This window comes from Scatophagus argus, chromosome 9, assembly GCF_020382885.2.
Source record: "Scatophagus argus isolate fScaArg1 chromosome 9, fScaArg1.pri, whole genome shotgun sequence".
Classification (NCBI taxonomy): Eukaryota; Metazoa; Chordata; class Actinopteri; family Scatophagidae; genus Scatophagus; species Scatophagus argus.
The window spans coordinates 15,119,123-15,145,221 of NC_058501.1; the positions used below are offsets into that span (position 1 = coordinate 15,119,123).

At 40.1% G+C, this 26,099-nt stretch overlaps 3 protein-coding genes across 6 annotated transcripts; 1 reads left to right on the forward strand and 2 right to left on the reverse strand.

Annotated features, from left to right (window-relative positions):
- Positions 1-99: 99 nt before the first annotated feature.
- nbn (nibrin) lies at positions 100-9,038 on the reverse strand. Of its 3 annotated transcripts, none has more exons than XM_046399744.1 (17): positions 8,822-9,006; positions 7,903-8,024; positions 6,423-6,547; positions 6,050-6,209; positions 5,852-5,955; positions 5,635-5,752; positions 5,353-5,543; positions 5,000-5,100; positions 4,731-4,863; positions 4,429-4,634; positions 3,645-3,819; positions 2,664-3,294; positions 2,466-2,555; positions 1,983-2,123; positions 1,583-1,696; positions 1,446-1,495; positions 100-424 (listed from the first exon to the last, which is right to left on the reverse strand). In XM_046399744.1, the coding sequence occupies exons 1-17, from the start codon at positions 8,850-8,852 to the stop codon at positions 391-393; spliced, it is 2,526 nt and encodes an 841-aa protein (XP_046255700.1). In that variant the 5' UTR covers positions 8,853-9,006; the 3' UTR covers positions 100-390. The 3 variants fall into 3 exon arrangements, with proteins under 3 accessions (XP_046255700.1, XP_046255698.1, XP_046255697.1); XM_046399742.1 differs by lacking the exon at positions 100-424 and adding an exon at positions 908-1,207 and having other exon boundaries at positions 2,472-2,555; positions 8,822-9,007; XM_046399741.1 differs by lacking the exon at positions 100-424 and adding an exon at positions 914-1,207 and having other exon boundaries at positions 8,822-9,038.
- An 11,040-nt stretch (positions 9,039-20,078) lies between these two features.
- Positions 20,079-22,331, reverse strand: zgc:174935 (uncharacterized protein LOC796019 homolog). 2 transcript variants are annotated; one of them, XM_046400019.1, is made up of 5 exons: positions 21,889-22,331; positions 21,087-21,141; positions 20,765-20,879; positions 20,583-20,643; positions 20,079-20,492 (listed from the first exon to the last, which is right to left on the reverse strand). In XM_046400019.1, exons 1-5 carry the CDS (start codon positions 22,180-22,182, stop codon positions 20,385-20,387), a joined length of 633 nt encoding a protein of 210 aa, XP_046255975.1. In that variant the 5' UTR covers positions 22,183-22,331; the 3' UTR covers positions 20,079-20,384. The 2 variants fall into 2 exon arrangements, with proteins under 2 accessions (XP_046255975.1, XP_046255974.1); XM_046400018.1 differs by having other exon boundaries at positions 20,079-20,643.
- An 18-nt stretch (positions 22,332-22,349) lies between these two features.
- On the forward strand, positions 22,350-25,603 carry si:dkey-87o1.2 (uncharacterized protein LOC796684 homolog). The gene is made up of 5 exons (XM_046400021.1): positions 22,350-22,471; positions 23,710-24,284; positions 24,531-24,585; positions 25,081-25,198; positions 25,391-25,603. The coding sequence occupies exons 2-5, from the start codon at positions 23,988-23,990 to the stop codon at positions 25,422-25,424; spliced, it is 504 nt and encodes a 167-aa protein (XP_046255977.1). The 5' UTR covers positions 22,350-22,471; positions 23,710-23,987; the 3' UTR covers positions 25,425-25,603.
- Positions 25,604-26,099: the final 496 nt, after the last annotated feature.

The window sequence follows — 26,099 nt, forward strand, 5'->3', positions numbered from 1 at the left end:
CCAGGGCACACGTTTGGATTTATCTTCAAAACGAAGGAATGGCTGCTTTCAGCATGTAGAGTTTTCATGCTCTCTTGTAAAAATGAAGAGTTTTTAATGTTTTGTATGCCACATTTTTTTATTGACAAATAAAATCTTTGAGCAAAATCTCTGAACACGAGACTGTTTTCTTACATTGCTTGCTGTCAGTGGCTTAACTAGTGGACAATATGAGGACATTTATAGATGGAAAAGGAAAAACAGCAAAACATAATATTTTGTGATCAGTTTAGCAGTTAAGAAGCAGTTGTATTTATCCACATCAACAGATTTCAAGTTATTTGACAAGGAGTCCTTTTCATAGGGTGCCAGTGGAGTATGACATACTTCCTGTGCCAAAATGGAGGTATTTCATCTCCTCTTGCTTAGTTTGGTGGGGTTGTACCTAAAGACACACACAAACACACACATATCAGATTTAATGTCACGGGTTTGTCCATGTCGGGATGAGCTTTTAACATTCCTCATGGATCATTCCTCAATGTCCTTAGAGGCATTTTGAACAAACAATAAAAACAGCCCAAATTGAGCGCTGTAAAACACGGACAGTGTTTGAACAGCTCAAAACAAACAGGCTTCCTATAAACCACGTCTGGAAACTTCGTTAAGACCTACCAAAAAAAAATACCGGATTGTTTTCTTAACAGCAGAGTCTGTTCCCCGGCTACACATGGCTGACTGAGCATGACTCAGTGATCAAACAGCTCAGCCTTGACACACACAAAATCAATCTCAGACTGTCTCTTTTCTGCTTAGTCAAAGAAAACATGACGGCAGCGGTGGCAGCAGCGGCGGCAGCAGCAGCAGCGCCAGCTTAAATCACTTCTGTTGCCCGGGCAACCACTGTGACGGCAGAACTTTCTGATTGGTAAAAATGAAGCTACAGTGGCCCCATATCCATAATTTTCAGTTAATTATGCTGTCTACACCTGATTATAATGACTGAGGCTGAGAGAATCTTTATTTTTATCATTTATCTTCACTTGCATGTATGTTAAATGAGGGTCCAAACTAGTCAGGTAGTAGAGACACAGTGAAATAAGGGACTTCATTTACCTAGATTTTAATGTCCAAGAAATAAACCACTTTAACTTCAATATGAGCACATTCAGCAGTTAACAGGGGGAAGTATTGTAGCTCTTTGTAGCTTCCTATGAACTGATCGCAGCTGACAAACAGACAAAAGGGGAAACATTTATAAGGGAAACAAATAACACACAAGTTATGACCCAAGCTAACAATCGATGCTATTAAATGACAATAAGTTTTGGGAATTTGATTCTGAATAGTTTCATAGAAAGGTTCAACTCTACATATACACCTAACAGACAAGTTTTTTAAGAAGCTATGAAGGGGGTTAACAAGGTGACTACACATCTTACAGAAAATGAAGTCCAGTTCCTCACCTGAAGAGATCGTCTCCTACAGAATCATCCCGTCTGCTCTGACGCTCCTCCTGAAATGAACACAGGCTCAAATAGTGAGCGCAAAGTTCAGACGGACCACAGACAGGTAAGAGGGACACGGTGACAACATTACGTACCTCAGCTGCGTCTTTCAGCCATTCATCCAGATCAGAGTTCGTGCCCCTGTTGTGAACCAGCAGATCAGACCCTCCAATAATGTGGTTTGAGCCCTTTGCACCTGGCATGTAGCTCTGTCACTCACACACACACACACACACACAAGTAAATTTGTATGAAATAAAAAAAAAAAAAAAAAGATGGAAATTTCAATCAACTTCTAAGCCTTTTAATAAAATAATATAAATAATTAGTGGAGGACAAAATGTTAAGACTACACCTCTAAGCATTTCAACTGAATACAACAAAACAGAGTCCGATGGGAGGTTTAATAATTAATTTAAGTGCTATTTCTGAATTTCAAATGAGGCTCTATTGTGTCTATCAGTTTCTATTGTGCAAGTCGCACTGCTGTCAGACCTTGCGGAAACATTTGAAGTTCTTTGCGTAGCTGACGTCTGGCATCTTCCGCGGTTTGGTTTTGAGAGGTGCAGTCACAGTGAGAGATCGAAACTCCACTAACAGCAGCTTTTTAGGAAGGTCTTCATCAATCTTTGACTCCTGCAGAGGAGAATATTAGGAGGTCAACTTTTGCCTGATGGACAGTTAATATTCTTTCTAGAACTGAATAACATAGGACATAAAAAAAAACAACAAAACAAACACAATTAAAGGAATTTAAACATCTATAATGTGGTGTTCAGGCATTTTTCTCACAGCAGCCCTGAATACAGCCCTCATTCACTTTAAAACGCAATCAGAATTTTTGAGAGTAGAAGAATCCAGTAACATAATGTTTGTTTTAGGATTTCTTGCATTTGGGTATTTGAGGAATTGTCTTTAAGATACACTATGTACTGAGTGAGAGAGCTGGAACAGTAAAAGCTTTTTCACAGGACTTACTTGTACCTCCTGCTTGATTGTAAGAGGCTTCAGAGGAGTCCTGATCTCCTCTTTAGGCTGGCAAATATCTCCTTCGAGTAGTTCCAAATCCTACAGGAAAAGGATGAAAAAGGTATTGAAACAGCGAAACACAAGTGAACATAAACATTTCCTTTCTCTAATGTACTGAAAACCGGCAAACTGACAGCAAGTCTTCACCTCAATGAAAGATGGATCATTATCTTCAAAAGGTTCAATGTTTTTACTTGTACTGGCAGACGATGCTTCTGGAGGTTTGCTGGACTCCTGATAAGTTGTTCTGTATTCTGAAGGATGAACCTGCTCTGTCTTGATGGAGATAATATGCTGCTCAGATTTTTGGCTGACGTTCTTATGAGAAACCGAATCTTTTTCCTGGCCCTCCTGTGGACATTTGTTGGTTCCCTTTTCTTCTAAGAAGAACCGTGGCCTCTTGCTTGCAGACGAAGCCTCCGCAGTACTTAAACCTTGTTTCTTTTTGTTTGCAGTCTGCATTATTGGCTGTGCTTGCTGACCTTGATTATCTGAGGGCAGCTCATCAAAGTCCATATCCTCAGACATGATAAACTCCAGTTCATCCCTCTGTGTCTCTGCTTCCACGTCTTTCCTCTTTCTGCTCTGGGGCACCTCTGGGACAGCATAGGAGACCCTGTCTGACTGAGCCTCCAATCGTCCTCCAAAGAGATCTGCTGATGACCCTAGTGGAGTGTGAGATGTTGCTGAGGTGTTTGGTGCCTGTACGCTGATGGATGATTCCAGTACGGGACGTTTTGGCTTGGACATGACAGCGACAAGCGCGTCCTCCAAAGGCCTTGATGACAAGGTGAAACAAAGAGACGAGTAAGAACAGATGAAATAATGACCTACTTTAAAAGTATGTCAGCACTATGTTAAAAGGTGACTTATTTTACACATTAAGTTGGTTTAGAATTCTTGGAATGGATTACTGAGACTTCAAACTTGAATGTGAGGTGACCCATCAGAGTAAAAATTATCCAGAAGTGCTTACTCCCATGGAGACTCACAGGGGGATTATACTGATTATACAGTCAAAGGCATGTGTATTGTCACTGGGGGGGTTGTACAGTTTCTGCACTACATTACTACCAACATCCAAAAACACTGATATCCTTTACACTGCCTACAAAAGCAGATGTTTACCTTTTTTTGTTGACTGGTTGAAAAAAACTGGTCAGAGTGGATTGTTTCTGTGGAGAAGCTTGTTCAGACATCTTTTGTTTCTGAGGAGATTGCTTCTGTAGGAATGTCTTTGTGCCACCACTGGTCTTATTAATGTATGGTTGTGGTCTTATGTCACTACTGCCTGCACCTGAAACTGAAAACACAATGGCTGATGCAAGGGACATTTTGACATTTTTGGAAAGTGTGCTTGCTGAGAGCTTCTTAACGTTCTTACATTTCTCCAAAATGCATGAAGCAAGATAGCTTAGCTTTTAGCATAAAGTTTGATAACCAGTGCTGTCCATCTACTAGGAACTCTAAGCCTCACTGATGTACATGTTATGTCTTACTGAATGATGATAAGTACATTTTGGTACAATGTCAAACAGGCAGGCATTGTGTCCTCACTGCAGTAACCACTTGACCACCGCAAAATGTTTAACACACAACCAAATCTGATGAAAAAGCTTGAGCCTGATGCTCTGTAGGGATGCACCAATCCAATAAACCTGAATGGTATTGGAACCAATACTCTGACCTAATTTGAAGGATCAATATGGGACGGATGTGACAGTTGTTTTTTTTTTTTACACAGTTTTTTCCTAAGCAATACTGTTATATAATTGAAGGAATGACGTGTACATGCAGTAAAGCTCCATGTATGTGACACAGAAAAATCCAGTCAGTTTCACAGAGAGAACTGGTTGGAATCCGGAGAGAAAAAGACGGACCAGATCCACTTCTAATTCATTCATGCAGCTACCTGTCAGTTTGGACACAGGCTTCCCCCTCTGTGTGTCTGTGTTCTCTACAGTGTTGAAAGATGAGCACATTGTATCAGCCACGATGCGCTGAGTGGTCGTCTGAGCTACGGGTTTGGATCCATGGGGAAGACTGGTGTTCTGGTTTTGCTTCTTCTCTGGAGTCTCTCCTACTGCAGTGACCCCTGTAACTTCTCTTAGCTCTGTCCTGATAAATAATTACAATTACGCACATCAGACAAATGTAGAAGTTTAGAAGTTTTTAACATATAAGGGATGTGCATCTACAAGTGCTTGTTGGTACCCCTGTGACGGCTCTGTGTTGGCTGCATAAGCTGTGACGTTCTGTGATGCTGCAGGTAAGATCGTCTCGTTCACCGCCACGCTCTGTGACAGTGAAGCACCTGCTATCCTGGCATCCACTTTTGGTACAGATGCTAAACCATAAACACAGACAGAAGTAATTTTAAAAAATGTTAACATGAGACCAAAAAAAAGATAAAAGAATAGAAAAAAATAGAAAAAAAAGAAACAATTTCAGTTCATTCAGTGCTTTTCTGTGTGCTCACCCACCTGTGTCTGATATTATACTTGATGGATTGCAGTACTTTTCACATGAAGCATAGATGGCAGCCAAACCAATTTCAGACTCTGTGATGACTCGAAGGCCTTTTCTGTGACAGTGGACAAAGGAGAAATGCCAGAGAGAGAGTGGGAGGGAGGGAGAGAGGGAGAGCGCGAGAGAGAGAGAGAGAGAAAGGGAGGGAGAGGGAGAGAGAGAGAGAAAGTGTGAGAGAGAGAGAGAGTGAGTGACAAAGAGAGAGAAAGAGAGATTCAAAGAGTTAAAAAAATCATCCCACTGGCAAGTAAACTGCCAAAACAGTCTCTAATGCTTTTCTAAAGAAAAAACAGGAGTTTGTGGAAACCTTTGAACAATGCTCTTCACAGATTTTGCCCACTCAACGGTGGAGGGAGGAAGCAGAGTTTGGGAGCTGCCTGCTGTTACATCAATCACACAGCTCTGTGGAGACTCCAGCAGGTCCCGCTGCAGAGAGCCCTCCTCCAGCAGCTGACTCCTGCCACCTCCAAAACTCACTGCTGCACTAAGGCGCTTTAGCTGCAAATAACACGGAAGAGCAGCAATAACACAACAATGATTATCTGTCTGTGGTTGGTGAATTAAAACAATATTACAGAAGTAGACATACCTGTTTGGCATTGATGAACAGGAAGGTCTTTCCAGTGAAAATCTGTTTGCGAACTGGAGTTACTCCAAGGTTAACATCCTCTTTATTCAAGCTGGGCTCATCGATCTCAGGGATGAAACTTAAAAACAATGAACAGCATATTTGGATTTGGTTCAGTGTGGATGTGAAGCTCATCCTTAATGTGAACGTGTGTGCAGAAGGACAGACCGTACTGTACCTATCAGCTTTAGGAGGGGGTAATTTTCGCTGAGCAGCCTCACTGAGCTCTGAGAAGAACTCTGGCTTCACGATGGGACAACAGCACAGCAGAGCGCAAATAGTCTAACCAGGAAAACAGGGAGCACATCAACACACGTTCAGGGACAAACACATTGCATGTGCTAGAGATGATAAGATGGTTAAGTGTGGTCCTGACCTTGACGGTGACTTTAGCAGAAGTCATGGCCAGGTGAGTGCATTCCTGTGACCAGGTGTTGACCAGCTTTCCACCCAACGCCAACAGGGCCTGAGAGAGCGCCGCCTTGCCATCATTGTCCAAACATGACGAACACACCACAGGCTTCAAATGGTCCACACTGAGGTGAAGCAGTGACAAACATTAACCACGGAACAGGTTTGGAATCAAAGAAACTCATATTAGCTGTGAGCTACACCGAGCATTTTCTGAGTCTGGGGACAATAAAACAAGGTGAGTGCTATTAAAAATAAAGTCAGTCTCAGTGATAAAAACAAAATTGTGATTCTCAGATATATAACATAACTAACTTGGTCTTATTCCATTTACATACCTGAATTTGCTCTCAAAAACCCCAAACGTAACACTGTCCCCTGACTTCAGGTGCACAGGAGTATCTGTCAAGCGCTGGCCGTTGACAAATGTACCATACTTGGACGTGTCTTTCAGAGTCAGCACCTAGGAATGGGAGGAAAAATTCAGAAGAGCAACTCATGAAATTGCATTCCAGTTTCAGGCCCTTCAGAACAACCTGTAGCAGCATTTATCCACTTTCTTTTTTATCTATACACATTATGTCACACTGTTATTTTAGTTAAAATAACACAGCAAAGGCTGCAACGTTGTTATATAATCCTGTGTTGTGACTGAATTTGGGTGGCACTGACTTGAGTGATTACCGTAATTCAGTTTACTCAGTTTATTCCTCAGGATAGGATAATTTAATAAGAGCTAAAAAAAAAAAAACCCAACAAACTTGTGTTATCAGAAGGGAACCTTTTCTGAGGCTGATTTTATTGAGAAGAAAATGTTCTTTGTCTGCAACATGATGTTATATAACTGGGTGGTGTTAAGCTTGGGGCAGTATAACTAGTTTGTTGTAGTTTGTGATGTTGAACTGGCACAACAGCACCACCTTCTGTGCAGAAGGTGTTAAATGTATTTTCATACAATTTGTTTCATGTATTTTATGTATTTCTCATTTTAATTTGTGTCTGTGTCACCTTGTGTGAGATCTTACTTGACATTTGTTATTTATCACCAAACTGTAACAGTGAAAATTATATCAAAGTCTTCATCGTGTCGTGAACATATTCAAACAAAGGAAGTGATAACATTAAAATAATGTCAAGCTCAAGTTAATGTTTGTAGTGTTGGGTGTTGCTTTTATTCAATTGGCTTGAGTTGGCTTGTTCAGTGTGTGTATTTTATTCTTGTTGATGCAGGAGGATTGGTTAAGTTTACAAGCCTTTCCACACACACACACACACTTTAAACTATCACTAACAATGACTTCATGAGTCATGATTGAGCATATTAAACACCAACGGCGACGTGACTAGGTAATTTATCCTTATCTTATCATACAGTATTGAATTGTACTCTACTGTAAGAGTATCATTTAACCTTTAATCTGCCTGAAGGGTTTCTTTGGGAACTACAGGGGATGTAAGCAAAGACATTTAACCACTTTTAGCGCTTATGCAAACAGTGTCACAGCTCCTGTCAATCTGATTTAGCTCTCTTTGTAATTTTATTGTGGCATTTTGCATAAAGAGTAAACTCGTTTGGCTGAAGTCTCTCTTTACTAAGGCAGGCAGTCCTCTGTTTGTTTATATGTTGTTGTTATCTGTCCAATATATTGGGAATAACACCATAATTAATGACAAAACTCATGATTAAGTAAAGCACCACGTAATCATGAACATACAGTAGCCTTAACATAAAAAATTGTTTCTGATAATTTAATTCATTAAATAATCAACTATACACCATATGACAATTCTATCGACATATTCCAGTCTTCGTCTCACCTGGTCAGTAGCAGTGAGGTGAGCGTGAGCCCTGCTAATGGACTGATCATTGGACAGGAGGATGTCACAGTTCTTGCGTCCCACCACAAACTCTTTACTGGTGAGGAGGTAGTGAGTCTCACCTGTGAAAGACAGGAGGCAAATAAAGGAGTTTGCCATGTACAATCACATACAGACAATCTAACTGTGATTTCACAAACTAGTACACAGACTTGCCAGGCATCTTGCCACCATCACAACTACGTAAAGACAGATATACATTAGAGTGCACTGCGGACATTACACACATCCTTATTTGGGGAATGGAAAAAACACAAAGCATCACTTATCATTATGGATTTATCATACAAGATAAAAACATGGATGATACATACTCATAAAACATGAGTGTAAGATTCTAAGACTAACATGGCAGCAATGATGACAGCTTCAAATGTCTTGTTTTGACCAATCAGCACTTCACAACCCAAAGTTTCACATTATATCTTCACATATTCTTTCTTATTATAAAATGACAATAATTGACTATCCTGATAACTGCTGATTAGTTTCCTACTGATTCCGATTTTAATAATTCTGAGTTAAAACTAAGCAAACATTAAATCGCCGACGGTGTGATTGTCCTGCACTGAATGTTTCAATGTAAAAAATATACATGTACTGACTTTTTTGTTCAATAAAAAATCAAAGTTCATCACAGCCATTTAGTCAACAAAGCCATAACATACACACATATGCAGTCCTTTAACAAAGTTCGTAACAGCTCATCTTCTACCCTGAGATTTAGCTGTTTATATAACGTTAAACGACTGCCGCGCTCGCAGTGGCTCAGCTATCTTTTATCAAGACGTGGAAATGATCTTGCTAATTTCGTGTTAAGCTAGCGATTAAAAGTTGAAAGCACGACAGAAAAAGTTACCTCCGGGCTGCAGCGGTGTCAATATCCACATTTCACTGCTTAGTGCTTCTTTAGCATGAATTCAAAGTACACGTGAATAAGGAGAAAAGAAAACGTTACTTTTTACACCAGTCCATTTATAAGAACTATCAACTATTTTGTGGACACTAACGGCGCGCCAATGTGTGACGTACAAACAATGCGACTTTGCTTTCTTTTCAAAATAAAAGTAAATTACGTCTGTTTATTAAGTATCACATAAGTAAATTACGTTCATTGATCCCCGTTATGTATGGAATATTGTACATGTCTGAAGAGAAAGAATAGTTATAAACTTGGTCATAATGTCCATGACACTCACTGGGGCTCTGTTAGCGGCAGCGGAAGCATTTTAGTAGGAAAGAGACTTGCCAGTGGTGACGGAGTAACTAAGTACATTTACTACAGTACTTAATATATTTTGATCAGAATACATCTGTAGCCTACTTCTACTTTGGTCAAAATTTGAATGACCTATAACTAAAACAGAGAACTGACAAATAAATCTATATTTTATCTGGAGATAAATCCTGAATTGTGAATAATGACTCCATGAAGAATTCCCTAATTTACCTGAGATTACTCAGAAAAGAGCAAGCAAGTAGAACAATCAAATAAGTAGTAAATACTAAATAAAAAAATTAGACATTGATCAGATATAGATCTTTAATAGGTCTTAAAACATCAACCAGAACCAATCCAGACATTCAGACGGAGTCATCAACAACAAACAGCAACAGCACAATCTTAAAATGTGAAATTGTACATATAAACAGAATGAGCAGATAATTCCTGTGGCAGTTATTTATAGATTTAGTTATAAAATTTAATAAACTTCTCACAGATCTTATGATAGCCATAGTATATATTTATTGGATCTTAAATAAACATCACATATTGTTGAATGTTTTATCAACTCAAAATAAAGGATCATTGTCAGATTTCCACGGCTGGCCAGCAGCTGGTCTGAGACGGCCTCGTCCCCAGAGACAGGGTAGTTTATGGTTGACTCTCATCACCGCAACACTAGTACAAGAGTCAGCCTTACGAATGACCTCACACCAGTCTGGATAGTCCACAGGTTTAGATCCACTGTCGGGAAGATCAGAGTTACGGTATATATGTTGCATATGAATACATGTAAGCACAGTTTGGGAAGATTGTGAATTTAAAATGAACTCACTGATCGCAGCATCCCACTCCAAAAGGCTCCATGCAGACACACTGATAACAGTCACTGGTTAACCAGCTCTCTCCTATCCCATACACCTGTCCCATGTATTCACAGCTCCCTGGAAATTTAAAATAATCACTTACTGCGACATATACAGGAGTGAAAGGAGAAATGTAAATGTAAATGTCGCAGCCAACTTGGCTATGACTCCTCTGTGTGCTGTTGGTTTGTTTATTGCACACATCTGCATCAAATCTCACAAACTGATTCTATATTAGGGAAGAAAAACTTGAATTTGCAAGATAATCAGCAAATCTAACAGTCCAGTAAATAGTAAAAATTGCACTCTGAAATATCGTGAATAAGTATAAAGTAGCATAAGTAGCTTTCTTCCACTAGCTTGAACCCAGACAAGAACATCAAGTGGAAACACATATTGTACCTTTAGTGTTGAAGAAGCACTCGCCACTGTTATACACAGAAAAACATGGTACACTGGCACTCAGGAACAACAGGGAAGCCAAAAGTACTCCTCCTCCTGTGCAGGCCATTTCTGAAAAACAACAACAAACGTCAGAAAAAAAATATTCACCAAAAACATAAAAACCAGATGAGAAAAACGCTAGTCTTACCTATTGCCAGGGTGATTTCTAAAACGCTCTTTCAGTTGTTTTCTTCCTGTTCCTCTTGCTTTCATTCACCCTCCTGTTGTTTTTCTGTTCCCCGTTTCTCTCGTTTGGCTCTCCGTGTCTCCTCTTCTGTACCACTCCTGAACTGATGCGCTCTCTCCCTTTGCTCTCAGATATTTATACTCAACCAGCGTGTCTTTATCTCTGCACCCGTTTCTGATTCTTTCTTCGTTGCTATTTGTCCACCCCCCGACTCATTAATTCCCATCTGTATCTGCACTCACATATACAGTACACACACACACACACACAAAGGTATTATTATCACAATGTTCGTCACTCTTTCTCTCTTTCTTTTTACTGCTTTACAGAAATTGCCCTAGAGTATACAGTGTGCACTCTTTCAGATAACATTTGTCTCAGGGATGCCAGTTGACCTTATCAGTAGATCTCACCGGTGACACCATCCATAGGACAACCAGCCACTGGCCTATTGTCCTACACAGGAGCTGCATGTGTGCGTGAACCCTTGACCTGTCCTCAGCATGCAGACGCATGTATGCTCAATTTTTTCCAGTGAGACTTAATGTTTGAAGGCTTATTTGAAAAGGGCTCCTTTTTTTGTTCTTATTGTTAAAATCTAATATTACGTATGATTCAGTGCAGGAAGAGGTGATCCATTAAAAATACCATGGCCTGAAAATGCTTCATCAAAAAAAGCACAGAGAGAAATGAAATATCTCTGACAGATATATGTTTTTTTTTTTTATCACTGTCAAATATGCTTAATTAAAGGGCATTTTAATGTTGTAGTTTGGAGACAATTTTATACACACAGTATACTACTTGGGATAATGCAATAGTACTGCATAATGTAATAACGTAAACAAATATCGTGTATTTCCCTCTGAACTTTAGTGGATTAGAAATATAATGTAGCATTAAAATGGAAATACTCAAAGAAGTACAAGTAAGTCAAAATTGTACTTGAGTAAGTGTACTTATTTTCCACTACTGTTACATGTGAAAAGTCATCCTTAGCAAGCTTTACAGAATTATCACAACAGACTTGAGGTCAGATTCACTGATGCACATCGGTTGCTTAATTCAATTTCATGTCATTTTGTTCATGAATCATCAAGCAAATTACAAGATTCTGAATATGGTTTTACATGATTCATTGAACTTTACTTTAATACACCTATTAAAAATTCTTTGACACAGTATGTTTTTGAGTCATTGTGGGTTTTTTCTGATTAAATTTGAGATTATTTTTGTTTTGAAGGATGAGTGCTTTTTTCTTCTTTGTGCCGGGTTGTTGTTTGAATAAACCACCCTGAGACCTCTGATAACATGCACATCTACACACACACACACACACACACACACACAGTTTTGTTTGTTCCTTTGGGGAATTTAATTGTCTGGAGGCTTTGCCCTAACTTAACCCTATCCCCAGTGACACGTTGCTCATTTTTGCTTACATGAATCTGCAGTGACAACAAACCGAGGAGGCACTTTTTGTAGACAAAGATTCCTGACAGGATGAACAGATTTAAAACAAAACTGGTCCTCAGATGTTACTACAGGTGAGATGAGCTGCACAGACTCACATGGGATGGTCTCAACCAGCCCTAGTGCTGAACCCCCCCCCCCCTCCCCCCACCAATACACGCACACACACTGCCTATCCAGTTTTCTAAATGTTGTCAGAAGTTGCTGTCTTGTGATATGTCTTGGCTCTCTTTTCACAAGGTGTACTCTTACATAGTGACTCATTTGAGTAGCAAGCCACTCATTCTCCAGCTGTGTGCTCCCGCAGGCTTATGCACACTGGGATGAAGCTTGTTATGTCTCCATAGGAAAAGGATTCTTGCATAATAAAATGCCCTTTGAGGAATTCATTGACTGGGAGGTGCGGGGGAGCGGCCATGTCATCAGCCAAAAGTCCAAATGCAGCTCCCCTTATATAAAATCAGTTAATTAATGTATAAAAATAGTATCAGATGCTTATTGTGCACCGTCTCGTGCAAGAGGAAGTGAATCAGAGACGTGAACACGGTAATGAATCACTGCAGACAACGTTAATATGCCACTGGGTTTTATTTATGTCATGGATAAAATCACAGATGATGAATAAAATGTCCTTAATTGAACATTTCTACCAAAGGAGTCCAAAGACATGCTGCGCTCTGTTTGCTCAAAGTCCATTTTCAGGTTTTGCAAGAGCCCCTATGCCACAAACCTGCATGGTGCCAATAAAACACCTGTTTGCTCATGGACCAGGATGTACTTACTACATGTCTCATCCGTCATCTTTACTAAAAACATTATTGTATGTGTGGGTGTGTGTTTGTTTGAGAAAGAGAATGAAAAGAGCAAGCACACAATGAAACTTGAATGTCATGCTCATTTTTGTTTATCTTTTTATTCAGAAGATAATAAATACTTTAATGACTGATAAAACATTGATAATGTTTAACTGTGTCTGTATTTTACAAATAAAGCACCACATCATACCAATAATGTCTGTTCACACTGTCTTCATAGAAAGTGCAATTAAAATGAAGGAATTTAGGTTAACATTATAATGATATTCTGCAATATTTAGCAATAGATAATAATGCACCAACTGTAAAGTTTAAGGTGCATACCAACCATTTACCTGAACATCTTTTTGCAGAGGTCCCACAAGGATCAGAAGTCACTACCAGACTCTGTAGGAATATGTCTGATATTTAGTTGACAGGTTAAAGTACAAGAACAACCGAATATCAAACATATCATACAGCCTCTAGCCAAGTCAGAGCATCAGCAGAGTGGAAAAACCTGTAGCACAGAAGAGAGCGAATATAATGAGAATAAGTCAGGGAGTTAAACAAACTGATACTGAAAACATCACCCAGTCTGTCAGCTTGTTTCACCCTGAATGTAGGCCACAGACAATACAGAAGAAGGCATGAAAATGTATGTTAAGAAAGACCTGAATGAAAGACCCTGTCCAATACAAGAGGGCTGTGACAAGGGTCAAGGCCTTGAGGGAGGGAGTCACTACCACAGGAAATCAGGGATACTGCTGGAATTTGAGATCACCTATCAGTAACTCCATGTGCTGCAGGGTTGAAGGGAAACAGTGGACAGCAAAGGCAAGGAGAGGAGAGGTGAGAGTCACACAAAGCAACCCATCACACCTCCTCTCCAAACCCTCAGGATCACATGCAAATATAAGTATGATGATACTTACCAGTTCCTTTTGTCCTTGCAGAGCGTCCCAGTGTCCTGTGTTGGTGAAACAAACAGCTCTCTTGTGAGTGTGTGTGAATTTAAAAATGTAAAAAGAGTCATCCATTATTAACTGTCAAACGTGTGTGTGAGGTTTGATGTGTGTGTATGATTTCTCCTCTGTGGGACAGCATTTATATATACAACCCAGTGAGTTTGAGGAGGGGGGGGAACCACCTACACTCACTCTTTCACTAATACACACACACACACACACACACACACACTCAGTGCTCCATGTAATTAGAGGTATATTGATCAGCTACTGTGGCCTGCAGCCTTTCCTCCCCACATTAGGTTGATCAATAGATGTGATGTTCATCCTTCTGTGAGTGACCTCACTCTCTCTCTCTCTCTTTATCACACACACACACACACACACACACACATGACCACAGATGCATAGTCAAATAACTTTCAGTTATTTCCTGCAGGGAGGACAAGCTTGAATACTTGACGGTCACCTCACTAAGTCACTATTTGTATCCTGCTGCTAATATTTCCTTTGACAATTCAAATACACCAAATGACTGAGTGGCTAAGTGTGTAAAGTATAAGGTTTCTTAAAAGAAAAAGGAAATAAAAAAAACGTGTGGTGTTATCAACTGCGTTCTCCACGCTCAGGCAAGTGTCAATGTTTTATTTTCTGTGTAGCCAGATTTTTGTCAAGCGTTATAATATGCAAAGCTGATTGGACTGCCACAGTCACTTCAGATAAATGGATCCACACTCTGCATGTGCATTATGTCATAGTCAGAGACCCAGTGGATACTGCACAGTTCACCTTTTCTCTATAACATACAATCAAAAAAAGTGACAAAGATTGACAATAAAAAACAACAACATTGTAGTCCCATCAAAGTCTTTTGTTTACTTGTTCATTTATTGGTATTCAGTGATGAAAACTGAACATGGTACAAACACTTTGCTTTAGTAGAATTTTTGGGGTATTATACTTCAATATTTCTATTTTGTGCTGCTTTGCTTTTCAACTCCACTGCATTTTAGGGTCAAATTTTGTACTTTTTACCCCGCACACTTTCCATTTATTTAAAAGCTGTATTTGGATGAGGGTTACTTTGAAGATAAAGGATTTGCATGCAAAATGCATTATAGATTAAGCTATGTATGCAGTAGCAAAAGATGGCTTTACTTTGGCCAGCTACAACACATATGCTTAATACATCAACAATAATATGACACTGAAGGAGGTCATTACTGCCTGATGAGAACTTTTACTTTAGATACTTCACTACATTGCTAATATTTCTGTACTCCTACTTTGGTAATCTTGATGCTGGACATTTACTTGTAATGGAGTATTTTTAGCTCAAATTATTTCTACCTTTACATGGATGTATGTTTTGTGTGTATATTTTTCAAGATGAAAAATTGGTCTCTGTGTATGCAGTATCTCCAACTGGATGAATGCAAATATTCATATTCAGAACCTCTTTTTAAAAGTTTAAGAAAATAAATATTAAGGGTTTTGATCACAATGTGAAAGTTCTTATATATATATATATATATATATTAAAAAATACATATGACAGTCCAACTTATAGACACTTACCAGATGCATAGATCAACATGGGTTCATCAAGGTGACCTCTGGCTGTCAAGATGACCTCTGGTTACTAAGATGACTGGTGAGGGTATTATCACTCCATCTGTGTGGAGCGGTGTGGGACTGTAACACGTGTTGACTTCAAATCATCTGCCACATGATAATTAGTTAAAAGCACAACACTTTCACCTGTGGGTGGGTCAGTTTTTTTTTTTTTTTACTTTTTTCTGTATCTGTATTTTCTTAGAGACATTCAGCATTTGGCAAGCAACAGTGACAGACAATGAAATATTTTGAACTCAGAGATACATCACATGCAGTGTTTTATATACACACACATCAGGTTAGACAGTACATTTAATGAACACGAGCCCTCATTTATGACATCAGTCAAGCTGAATGCCCCCCTCTGCTGCCTCTGTATCCTCTCCTGGTTTGACGCTGACCTTGTGAGCCTATTGGGGCGGAATGATAGCCTTCTGATTGTGAGCCTGAGGGGAGTATTTTAATCTCCAACAGATGGAGGGCAGTGTGAGGGAAAGTGAGAGATGAAAGAGTAATAGAATGAAAAAAAGACTACATGAGGATTAAAAATACTTAATTATTTATTTCACCACACAGTATTTATATTCAGCCTAATGATTCACTTGCAGGCCTTTTTATAGTCCTGGTCACTCCCTCTAAAATGTGAAGAGCAAAGTCCTGTATCTCTGACTCAGTCCAAAAGCTGAGTTTGGCCCGAGAAAAGGGATGCTGCAAAGTACAAAGTCCAGGAAGTTTTCTGCTCCCATATTAAAGGTCCAAAGCTCAAAATCTTCCAGGCAAATCCAATTTAACTAAAATCAGTCAACATTCAACTGACATATCATATTTTGGCATCTAACTGCTTGTAAAGATGCAGCACTAATACATCCACTTATGTAAAATATTTGCACCTAATTTGACAGTGCAGCCATGTCACTTCCTTTTCACATGATGTAGATCCAGCTGGGGACATCTGGTGCTACTGAAAATGCCAAAAATGTCCACAGAGAAGAAATGGTTCAAATTAACCTGAATGTTTAAACATGATAAAAACACACATACATGATACAAACAACATACTGATCACATCTGGGGAGGACTAGATTTTGAGCACAAATATAAACAAAATAATAATAAAAATATCAAAGCTCTGAATATAATGATTATGTAGACTTTCCATGAAGGAAGCTACATCCAGTCTTTCTGAAGTTTCTAAAAATCATAATACACAGCCCCATCATTTAGGTACACTCTCTCATGAGAAGTATTTACCAATACAGTCCAAAATGGTTACTTAAATAAATCTAATCTAATCTGTCCAATCAATCAACCTTGCAGTGGACAAAATATAAGTTAACCCTCTTTTTGCCTGACCAAGATTGCTCTGTATAGTTAGCATTTAGATTTAAAATGTAACTCCACACACCAAAAACAACTTGGACGAAGCATTTTATTGAAAACTCACACTCCAACAGAAAAGATGAGGATGAGGATACAAACCCCGACTTTGAAGTATATAAAGAGCGACAGACAAAGGCTTTGTGTTCTCTGATTGGTCAGTGCTTTGGTCCCCCCCGCTCACACACACACACACACACACCCCAGGGCAGGGTCATTTAGAAAGACAGAGGCATACAAGGTTAGCAACGATTATTCAATACCTATCTCTGTGTTTTCAGCATTGGAGATATGAGATTTATTTCACAGAGGGACAAAAAACCTGAAACAGCGTAACGCTGCAGCAAAAGTCACGAACCGGATGAACAAACAAAAAATTGAACAGTAGCAAAAAAAAAAAAAAAAAACAGGCCCTGGAGAAGTTTCTCTTTTGTTTTCCTGGACTTATTCCTGGACTTAGCTTGTTGCAACTTTCCCCTTTTTACATACAGTCAAATAACCAAGCCTGTCTTTAACCCTTGAAACATGGCTTCACTATGTGATTTGGTTAGTGTTTCTCTTTACACATTAAGTCTCTCACACACAACCTGCATGTGTGCACTATGCAACCAGGATGCAAGTTAACATCTAAATGTTTCACAACCAAGCGTTTGTTCAGCCGCACCCTCTGACTACTGTGCACAGTCCATTATGTGCCATACATTCTGACGCACTGTGTTAGAAATTGAGCAGTGACATCTATAAGCGAAGATGTGCAGCCTAATCTTCCAAGAATGTTTCTCAAGAGGTTATTTTTGTTTTATGAGACAGTCTGTCAAAGCAGCTCTGTACTCACACTCATTGGTTAAGAATCTCAAGCTAGAGTGTCAGTTCTGTGAGACAAAGAGTGGACGGAGAGATCCACCTGGAACTGCACAGGGGAGGAGCTTTGGTCCAGATCTGTTGATCAATCAGAGACTGTGTTCCTGAATGGGCATCTATGATGGCTGTGATCTCACACACATTGTGGAGTGTAATAAGATGAGATTTACTGTAGAAAAAAACTTTTTTTGCAGTGATGACAGTAATGAGCTCAAACCACACATTACACATCACATGACCACGGATTTACCTTCATATCGTCATCATCACAGCCTCAGCTCAGAGTGCAATTCAGCTACAGCCTTTGGCTGCTGAATACTTTGGTTTTGATGGAGCGTCTGAGGCCCTGCAGGGCAGCTCAGTCTGTTTAAAATTGCTGCAGCATCAAATCCAGAGAAAATATAAGCAGTAGGAAGGACACTTACATCTGACAGACTCTCACTGGTAGCATAAACCGAATCTATCAGTAGGCTAAAGCACTGCTTTCACCACCTATGCCATGTGCCTTTTCTGATGTGCACCCTCAGATAATTCAGTGGGACTGACGATTCCAACCTCACAACTCCTGTTGAACCTGTTTGTCTGGGACCAAAGAATGAACATGCAGTAAACTGGGTGGGGCAGTGCAAGTTCCTAAATCATGTCATACCTAGACCATAGGCCACAATACATGTCTGTTCACCTCAGCACAGAACCCCTATATTTAGCTAAAGTGTGACGTGGATACATTTTTGCAGCTAGCTATTTTTCTGTGTAGAAACAGGAAGTTGTTCACTATATCAACGCAGGATAAAGAAGCTATGAGTCTTCGGGAGAAAAGGTCCATTAGATTGCCTTGTTATGCTTATCAGTTGGCAGCCTGGCAGGCACCTGTTCTTGACCGTGTAACCCCCAGATCTTCTCCTTATGTTTCCTCCCTCGCTCTGACAACAGGTTTGTGGCCTGTGTTAACTCAAGCGATGCCTAGCAAGGATGGAAAAGTTTGGACTGTTCATGTTGCTATTAACAATCTGTTAGACCCGTGGCCCTTTTATCCTTGCACCTACGAAATGCACGTAATTTCAAGATATTTAATTTCAAATTAGCTTGAGAGTCTGTTTGAATTAAGACTGTCAAGAATCTCAAGCTTGACTTGGACAGGGAAGGTTACTTAAGGTCTTTTCTTTTATTTAAGGTGTTTTCTACTCCTTTGTATGACACTAAGCTGCTACATCAATCACATCCATCCATCCATCCAGTCGGTACTTGCACAGTAAATGGTTGAATGATCCCTTATGCTACATAGTCAGGGCAAAGATAATCTAATTTACATCACGCCAGGTTAAAGTATACAGTCTTTTTACACTCTTTACACAAAATATTACAAAATATCAAAGGAAACCATAAAAAGCCTAATATACAATAAACAAAATAAAAGCAAAAACAGGTGGTGTGTCGGATTTGGTTGGCAGATAATCAGTGTGAAACTGCTCTGGATTAGGAGCAGAGAAATATGATCTGTACATCCCTCCCTCTGAATGAGCTCTGTGACTTTCCAACAAGAAAAGTCACTTTAAAAGAGGCTCTGGCCAAAGGGGCCCCTAACTCCTCTTGCCTCTGTGCTATGTGTGCTTTCTGGCCCACAGTGTTATTCACGTGGGCCCACTGCTGCTCTCCAGACCTGAGGAAACAGACGGGAGAAACATCAGTGGAACCAATGTGGTGCTTTAAATAAAACTTTTTGGTTTTTTTCACTGTTTGCTGTATCTTGTAAGAATCTGTATTTTTTTCTTCCCACACATTAGTAATTTTGTATTTCATTTATGAGAACTTTACTATTCACAAATACCAAAACTGAGCACTATGGTAGAAGTAATTTTCTCTACAATACTACTACTGAAAGCACAAGGTGGAGATGGCATCACAGTTTGCAACTGTTTCTGTTATTATCATAACATACTGTTTTACCTCAGTTTCAATCCTCCTACAGTTGGGTTCTTTTTCTTTTGCAGATTAGAGTTTCCACAGACTGTTAGACAGACAGATAGAATTTCCACTGTCACCAGGGAAAACAGATTCTGTTCTTTTGATTGCACAGTGGTAGCTGTGCATATTTTGTGCCCCATATCGAGCCTTAATTTTTCCAGAAATATCATAGGGAATAAACATACAGTGTCATTTTTCTATGTCCATGCATTACACTTCATATTGATAAGTTAAAGCAAAAAATATATATTTCCTCTTCAACTCCACTTTGCTGCTGAGAGGGGACAGAAAACATGAGTGAACTCTTGAATGCAGCCAGCAGAAAAAAAAACCCTAAACTTTGCATTGTTGCACAATTTGTTTATTACAAAGAATTTGACACCATCAGATAGAAACAACAACATGCGGCCCACACTGAAACGCATTTCCAATCTTCTTCATTTTGTTGCATTAAAATAAATAACAGATTGATAAGGAATATTCATTAACATCCCAGCTAGCATGTGCAAATCACATGTAGTCCTCCGTCTCCTAACTTTAATGAACCACATGCGGACAGCGACCCAGTAAAGCAACGTGCTGGAGTGTGTGCTCTTTTTAAACAGATCCGAGTGTTGTGGAGCAGTAAACACCAGGTGTAAAACCTCATCTCTTCTTGGGGGCCTCCGCCTTTGGCTCCTCTTGTTTGGGGGCCTCCGCCTTTGGCTCTTCCTGTTTAGGGACCTCTGCCTTTGGCTCTTCCTGTTTAGGGGCCTCTGCTTTTGGCTCTTCTTGTTTAGGGGCCTCTGCTTTTGGCTCTTCTTGTTTAGGGGCCTCTGCTTTTGGCTCTTCTTGTTTAGGGGCCTCTGCCTTTGGCTCTTCTTGTTTGGGGGCCACTGCAATCACTTGTCCGTTACACAGCTTGCTTTAAGAGAAAAATCAGCAGTAGAAAATGAAGTAAGTGCATAGATCTCATCATGTGCGCTCAATACGCTCTGCAGAAATACTTTTTGTTTGAGTTGAGGTGAGTGAAGTCGTAACCGTACCTTCCTGCATCTGAGCCTGTTTTCAGAAAGTCACACACTGAGCTCCGTGCGCTGACTTGTTTTTTCAGAGCTTCCGCTTCTGTCTTCCACTTGGTCGTCTCCTCATCCATGGCAGCTGTAAGTATTGTAATATGATATGCTGAATTTTAAGTAAATTTAAGACCGTGCCTTGAAGTTCTGTTGTTCAACTTGAAAAGAAATAGATTACAATGCATTTAAAGCAGTGCATGTGCTTGATAAAATAAGGACAAGTTGTTTGGTCTCTTCTGTCGATTAATGAATACACGGCACATGGCATCGAGGCCCATGAAACTGCACCTACCTTGGAGATTTTTGAGTTCTGTCTGTAGTGATGCAAGCTTATCACTTGCGATTTTCTGAAAGTAGAAAAGAGAATCTCAGCAACACCAACCAGTGAAATCTCTTCTACAATAACATCCCACATCTACAGATCTTCTACTTTGATACAGCAACTCCCTTCCAACATTTGAACACTTCTGTCTTAACATTAATCAATTTCATATTCTTTCTGGTTTGACATGTCTTCCCTTTATTTGACTCTCCCATCTTTATCTAAAATTTTGCAGATCCCCTTTAAATTAACACATTTTAAGGGTGATTCTTTCCCCATCCGTGGTTGCTCTGAGAAACAACATAAACTATTGGGAACTCACTGGATCAATTATTATATTATGCAGATTAAGAGCAGTAAATGAGTGAGAATGATAGGCATGTGGATGCACGGTGTGATTTTTTTTAAAAGAATATAGTACGTGTGATCTTTGGAACTTTGCGACAAGTTTCAAGAGAAATAGCAGATTCATTTACATCGGTTAAACAATCAGTGGTTCACAAATCAATGTTGGAAAATATGCACTAGGCTGTCTCGAAGAACGGGATTTGCCGGCAGGTGCTGATGATGCGCTTTGTTTCGCTGCAGGTGAAACAGGTTATGTGTGTTTTGTGGCTGGTGCACAGCATGCATACTTGACGTGGCAAACTCACGGAGAGATTAGTCATGATAAAGATATTACTGCGGCCTTGAAAGGAGCAAACATCATGAAAGGGTTACAACACAATGCACAATTGTTTTCTCGTCTCGCATTCTTTATTTTTCTGCCCACCTGGTTTCCTTTGCAGGTGTCCACTTCAGCCTTCGCCTTATCTGCTTGTATCTGGACTGATTTCAGCTCTTCCTCCATTATTTTGTACCGACCACGGGCCTTTACCAGTTGGTTACTCGTCTCTGTCCTCTCGTTCTCATACTCTTCTAGCACATCGTTGGTCACCCGCATCTTGATATTCACAAACAGCCTCTGTTTGTCGTCTTTCTCTTGCTCCTTTGACCGGATTTTTACGACACCCATCAAAGCCACAGACACGATTACAGTCACGGGTAGAAATATCTGCGCCTTCATGTTTTATACGGGAGCCGCGAGCTTTCTTCGTGCTAAACGTGTATCCTATATACTGGGTCGCTGTTCCTCCTCACAGGTGTCACAGCACATGAACTTCCATGTGGGATTCCGAGTCGGCGAGTCCCTCAGCCTGAGCGCCGAGCTGCTTTGCGCGTCACCCGGGTTACACCTCCTCCCGCTCCCTGCTGCTTCTTGGAGATCAATCAGGCAAAGACGCTGCCTCACCTGCGCTTTTGGGTTGGACACTCATTCATGTGTGTTGAGCTTCGCGTTGCGCAGCATTCCCCAGGTCTGTCAACAGAAAAACGCCCTCTTCCTGCATGGCTTCTCTGTGGAGAGACAGGCCGGCCCTGCTGTAACCCAGTTATGTCCTGCTCACCTTTATCCTCACATTAAATAGCCTGGAGATAAGAGGCCTTTGGATCTGTGTATTCTGTTTCGCCAGTGACACATTAGCTACCCAGTGCAATTATCTCATTTACCTCTATAAAGTCATAGTTCATTTAGCAGGATATGACTTGTAGAAGAATGTGAGGCTTAGAAACAGGTGGCAGCAAACAAAGTAAATCATGAGTAAAAATTCTGTAGTCACAATTTTCCTTGAGTAAAAGAAGCATTAACAACACAATCTAAGATACACTACATAGAGAAAAAGTATTTGAACACACCTCTTTATGATCAGGTGTGGTCTGGGGCTGTTTTTCAGGATTGGACTCTGCTCCTTACTTCCAGTGAAGGGAAATTGTAATGTTTCAGCACACCAAGACGTTTTGGACAATGCTATGCTTCCAACTTTGTGGCAACAGTTTGGGGAAGGCACTTTTCTATTCCAGCATGACTGTGCCCCTGCTGGTCCATAAAGACCTGGTTGGATGAGTTTGGTGTGGCAGATCTTGACTGGCCCACACAGAGCCCTGACCTCAACCCCATCCAACACCTTTGGGATGAACTGGAATGGAGATTGTGAGCCAGGCCTTTTCATCCAACATCAGTGTCTGAACTCACAAACATTAGGACGCACATGGTGTCTAATATTGACAGTGGGCAATTTTTTGCCACAGAAACACTCCAGAAACACTCCACTTCCAGAAGAGTGGAAGCTGTTATAGCTGCAAAGCTCTCTATGTATTTAGAATGAGATGTCATTAAAGTCCCTGTTGGTGTAATGGTCAGATGTCCCAATCCTCTTGTCTATAGTGTGTATTCGAGTACTGATTCGTTAATAGGCAACCTGTTAATTATGTTGCTGGTATTTTCTGTTCTACGTTATGTAGTTTGATTTACAACATTGCATCGTTTAAGATAATCATTATGGGTTTGCATGTAAAATCTCAGAAAATTAAGGGAGCTTGCCCAAGTACCTTAAAAATGTACTTTGGAATAGCACTCGCCAAGTGTGAAGAAATCCGGTAGTAGTAGATCAGAAACGTGTTGGGACACATCATAAAAACGCGCAAGTGTTAATTGTTTAAAACACTTTCTGATTGTTTATTTAATATTGTGTCTATGTAATGTTAAATTTCACAGGATCTGAAATAGGCTATGAAATATTCAAGGGATAATCAGCTCGATCATTGATGCCACTCTGCTCGAGGTGTTTGCAAATCCGTGTTGACCAGAGGATAGTGCACAGGAGGAACTGCAGGTGGATTGTCACGCCCAGCTTGTTGAGCAGGTAGAGCTGCTTACGAGCAGTGCCACTTACACCTGTAGCCAGGAGCTGGGCGAGAGATACCGGGAATGAAGAACGACTGATCGACTGCTGCCGTCTCCACCAGTTGGCCTCCTCCTTGATCTCAGTCACGATGAAGTTCGCAGTTGGTTTATTCGGCCTCAGTGTGGTCGTGATGGTTTTCATGATTTTCCAGGCCCTGCGCCAGGAGTTCATCCTGCGTAATTTGAAAACGCGCATGGCGGAGAACACGGCGGATGTCAAGAGAAAGGAGCAAACCATCGTCGAAGTGAAAAACAAAATCAAGGAGATGAAGACGACTCTGGAAACCGTGAGCGGACAGATAGAAGAGCTGAGCAAGAAGAAGGCGGGCTTGGAAAAATCAACAAAAGACTTTGATAAAGATCTGCATAGCTGTAACGACGAAAAGGCAAGGGATACACAACTGGTGTCTTTCACATACAATAACATTGTTTACAGAAAGATACCTCTTTTAGGACGCACACGGCGTCTAATATTGTCAGTATGAACTTAAGTCAGGATGAACTTGTCCATCAGTATCGTTACATTCAAATACTTTGATTTATGCGTGTGTGTGGTGTCGGGAATTCTTTTGTTTCCCGCTCCTCACCAGTTAAACTGACTAACAGCCTACTTTCGCATGTGTCCTTATCAGGCAGATGCTGAGAGGAGGAACGTGGATGTTGCACAGGCAATGGATAAACTGAAAAGTAAGGCAGATTTTTGTTTCACCTTCTGGTCTCTATAGGTGTCAACTCTGGGCAAACAAAAGTGTACTTCTGATCCAGATAGGAGAATGTGATCAACCATAAGATTTCTTTACATACCTACAATCAGACCTATTTGCCTTAAAACAAATGGTAAATCAGACGATGGATTGGAGCTGCTGAGAACTACATTCCTCTGAACCTAACAAGTTATCCTGGGATAGCTGTTCTTGTTTTTTTTTTTTTTTTTGTCCTTTTAAACCAGTGGAACTAGATGTGACAGCAGTCTGCCTGCAGGGCTTTGTTTTTGTCTTTGTTTCAGTCTCTGTCTACACACTGCTAGCAGCTTTCAATCTGAGTTTAGCAAAAGGTGTAGCTTCTATTAACATTTTAACACCTTAATAATTACCAATAACCCCCCCCCAATTAAAATCACTTATTCTCACTTATATGCTCTCTGGAGTAACATTTGTTGTTGTCACTCTGTCATTTCCTCAGCTAAACATGAAGAAAGTGCAGCAATAGCCAAGAAGGAGATTCAGAGCTTGAAACAGCAGATTTTGGATCGAGACAAAGCTATCTGTGCCTTTGCAGATACAACTAAGGAGGAAGCACGGTAGGATTTGACACGTCTGCTTGCATTTTGAGAATAAGAGGGTTAGCCAGAGCAGTCAGAACATCAGAGAGCCTCAGGCCTCACAATTTCGTGACCATAAACCTATTCCATTACAGAGCAGAACCACATAAGAGAGTCATAGACATAAGGCAGTACTACATTAACATTGTTTTTCTTTGTTTCATTTTGCAGGAAGCTGTGTGACATCCCTGAAGCTCCAAAATAAAAGTCAGCTCAGACACATTCAACATTGATTGTGAGCTTTTTTTAAAAAAAAAAAACAAAAAAAACAAAAAAACAAAAAACCCCCAAAAACAAAGAAGAAGAATTCCATACGAAAAACAATATGTTTTATAACAATTATGATGTAGCTATTATAAGAAAGTAAAAACCATGCTGTTTAACTAAAGATCTCTGCATTCACTGGTGGCACAAATCGCACAGACATAGGGAGTGGGGAAATATGCTACATGGTTTTGTATCATTTTGCAGTATGATTGTATTGGTTGGTTAAATCCAGTTTGACCTTTTGTCTCTGTAAAACACAACAATCCTTGTAATTAGACCTTTCTCAAATAGGCTGTCACTCATATTAGTTACAAAAACCCGATTGAACCAGTAGAGCTACATTGTGCAGCACCTGAAACAGCATGAACCAGGCTGAAGCATACACAGCAACCAGAAAGAGGACTGTGGGTATTTGTTTAATCCCACACCACCAAGATCTTGTGTGCATGGAAGAATTTGCTAACCAAATATACTGAAGTGATTGGAACAATAAGCTTTTGCTCCATGAAAATTTCCACCATGTCACATGTTGGGAGTGTGGAAAAGGTCAGGTGATAATCAACACACTTTAACCTTAGATTGAAAATAAATGTAATGACACATTTTAATCTCT

Bases quoted from the DNA above. Each gene is read 5' to 3' on its own strand.
- zgc:174935 (XM_046400018.1), bottom strand. From the start codon at position 22,182: ATGAAGGCGCAGATATTTCTACCCGTGACTGTAATCGTGTCTGTGGCT. The intron at 21,142-21,888 runs GTGGGCAGAAAA...TTCTACTTTCAG, and splicing joins ACACCTGCAAAGGAAACCAG to AAAATCGCAAGTGATAAGCT. The intron at 20,644-20,764 runs GTACGGTTACGA...TTTCTCTTAAAG, and splicing joins ACAGGCTCAGATGCAGGAAG to CAAGCTGTGTAACGGACAAG.
- nbn (XM_046399741.1), bottom strand. From the start codon at position 8,852: ATGTGGATATTGACACCGCTGCAGCCCGGAG. The intron at 8,025-8,821 runs GTAACTTTTTCT...TGTCTTTCACAG, and splicing joins GACACCGCTGCAGCCCGGAG to GTGAGACTCACTACCTCCTC. The intron at 5,101-5,352 runs GTTTCCACAAAC...CCACTGTCACAG, and splicing joins GTGAAGAGCATTGTTCAAAG to AAAAGGCCTTCGAGTCATCA.
- si:dkey-87o1.2 (XM_046400021.1), top strand. From the start codon at position 23,988: ATGAAGTTCGCAGTTGGTTTATTCGGCCTCAGTGTGGTCGTGATGGTT. The intron at 24,285-24,530 runs GCAAGGGATACA...TGTCCTTATCAG, and splicing joins ATAGCTGTAACGACGAAAAG to GCAGATGCTGAGAGGAGGAA. The intron at 24,586-25,080 runs GTAAGGCAGATT...TCATTTCCTCAG, and splicing joins GGCAATGGATAAACTGAAAA to CTAAACATGAAGAAAGTGCA.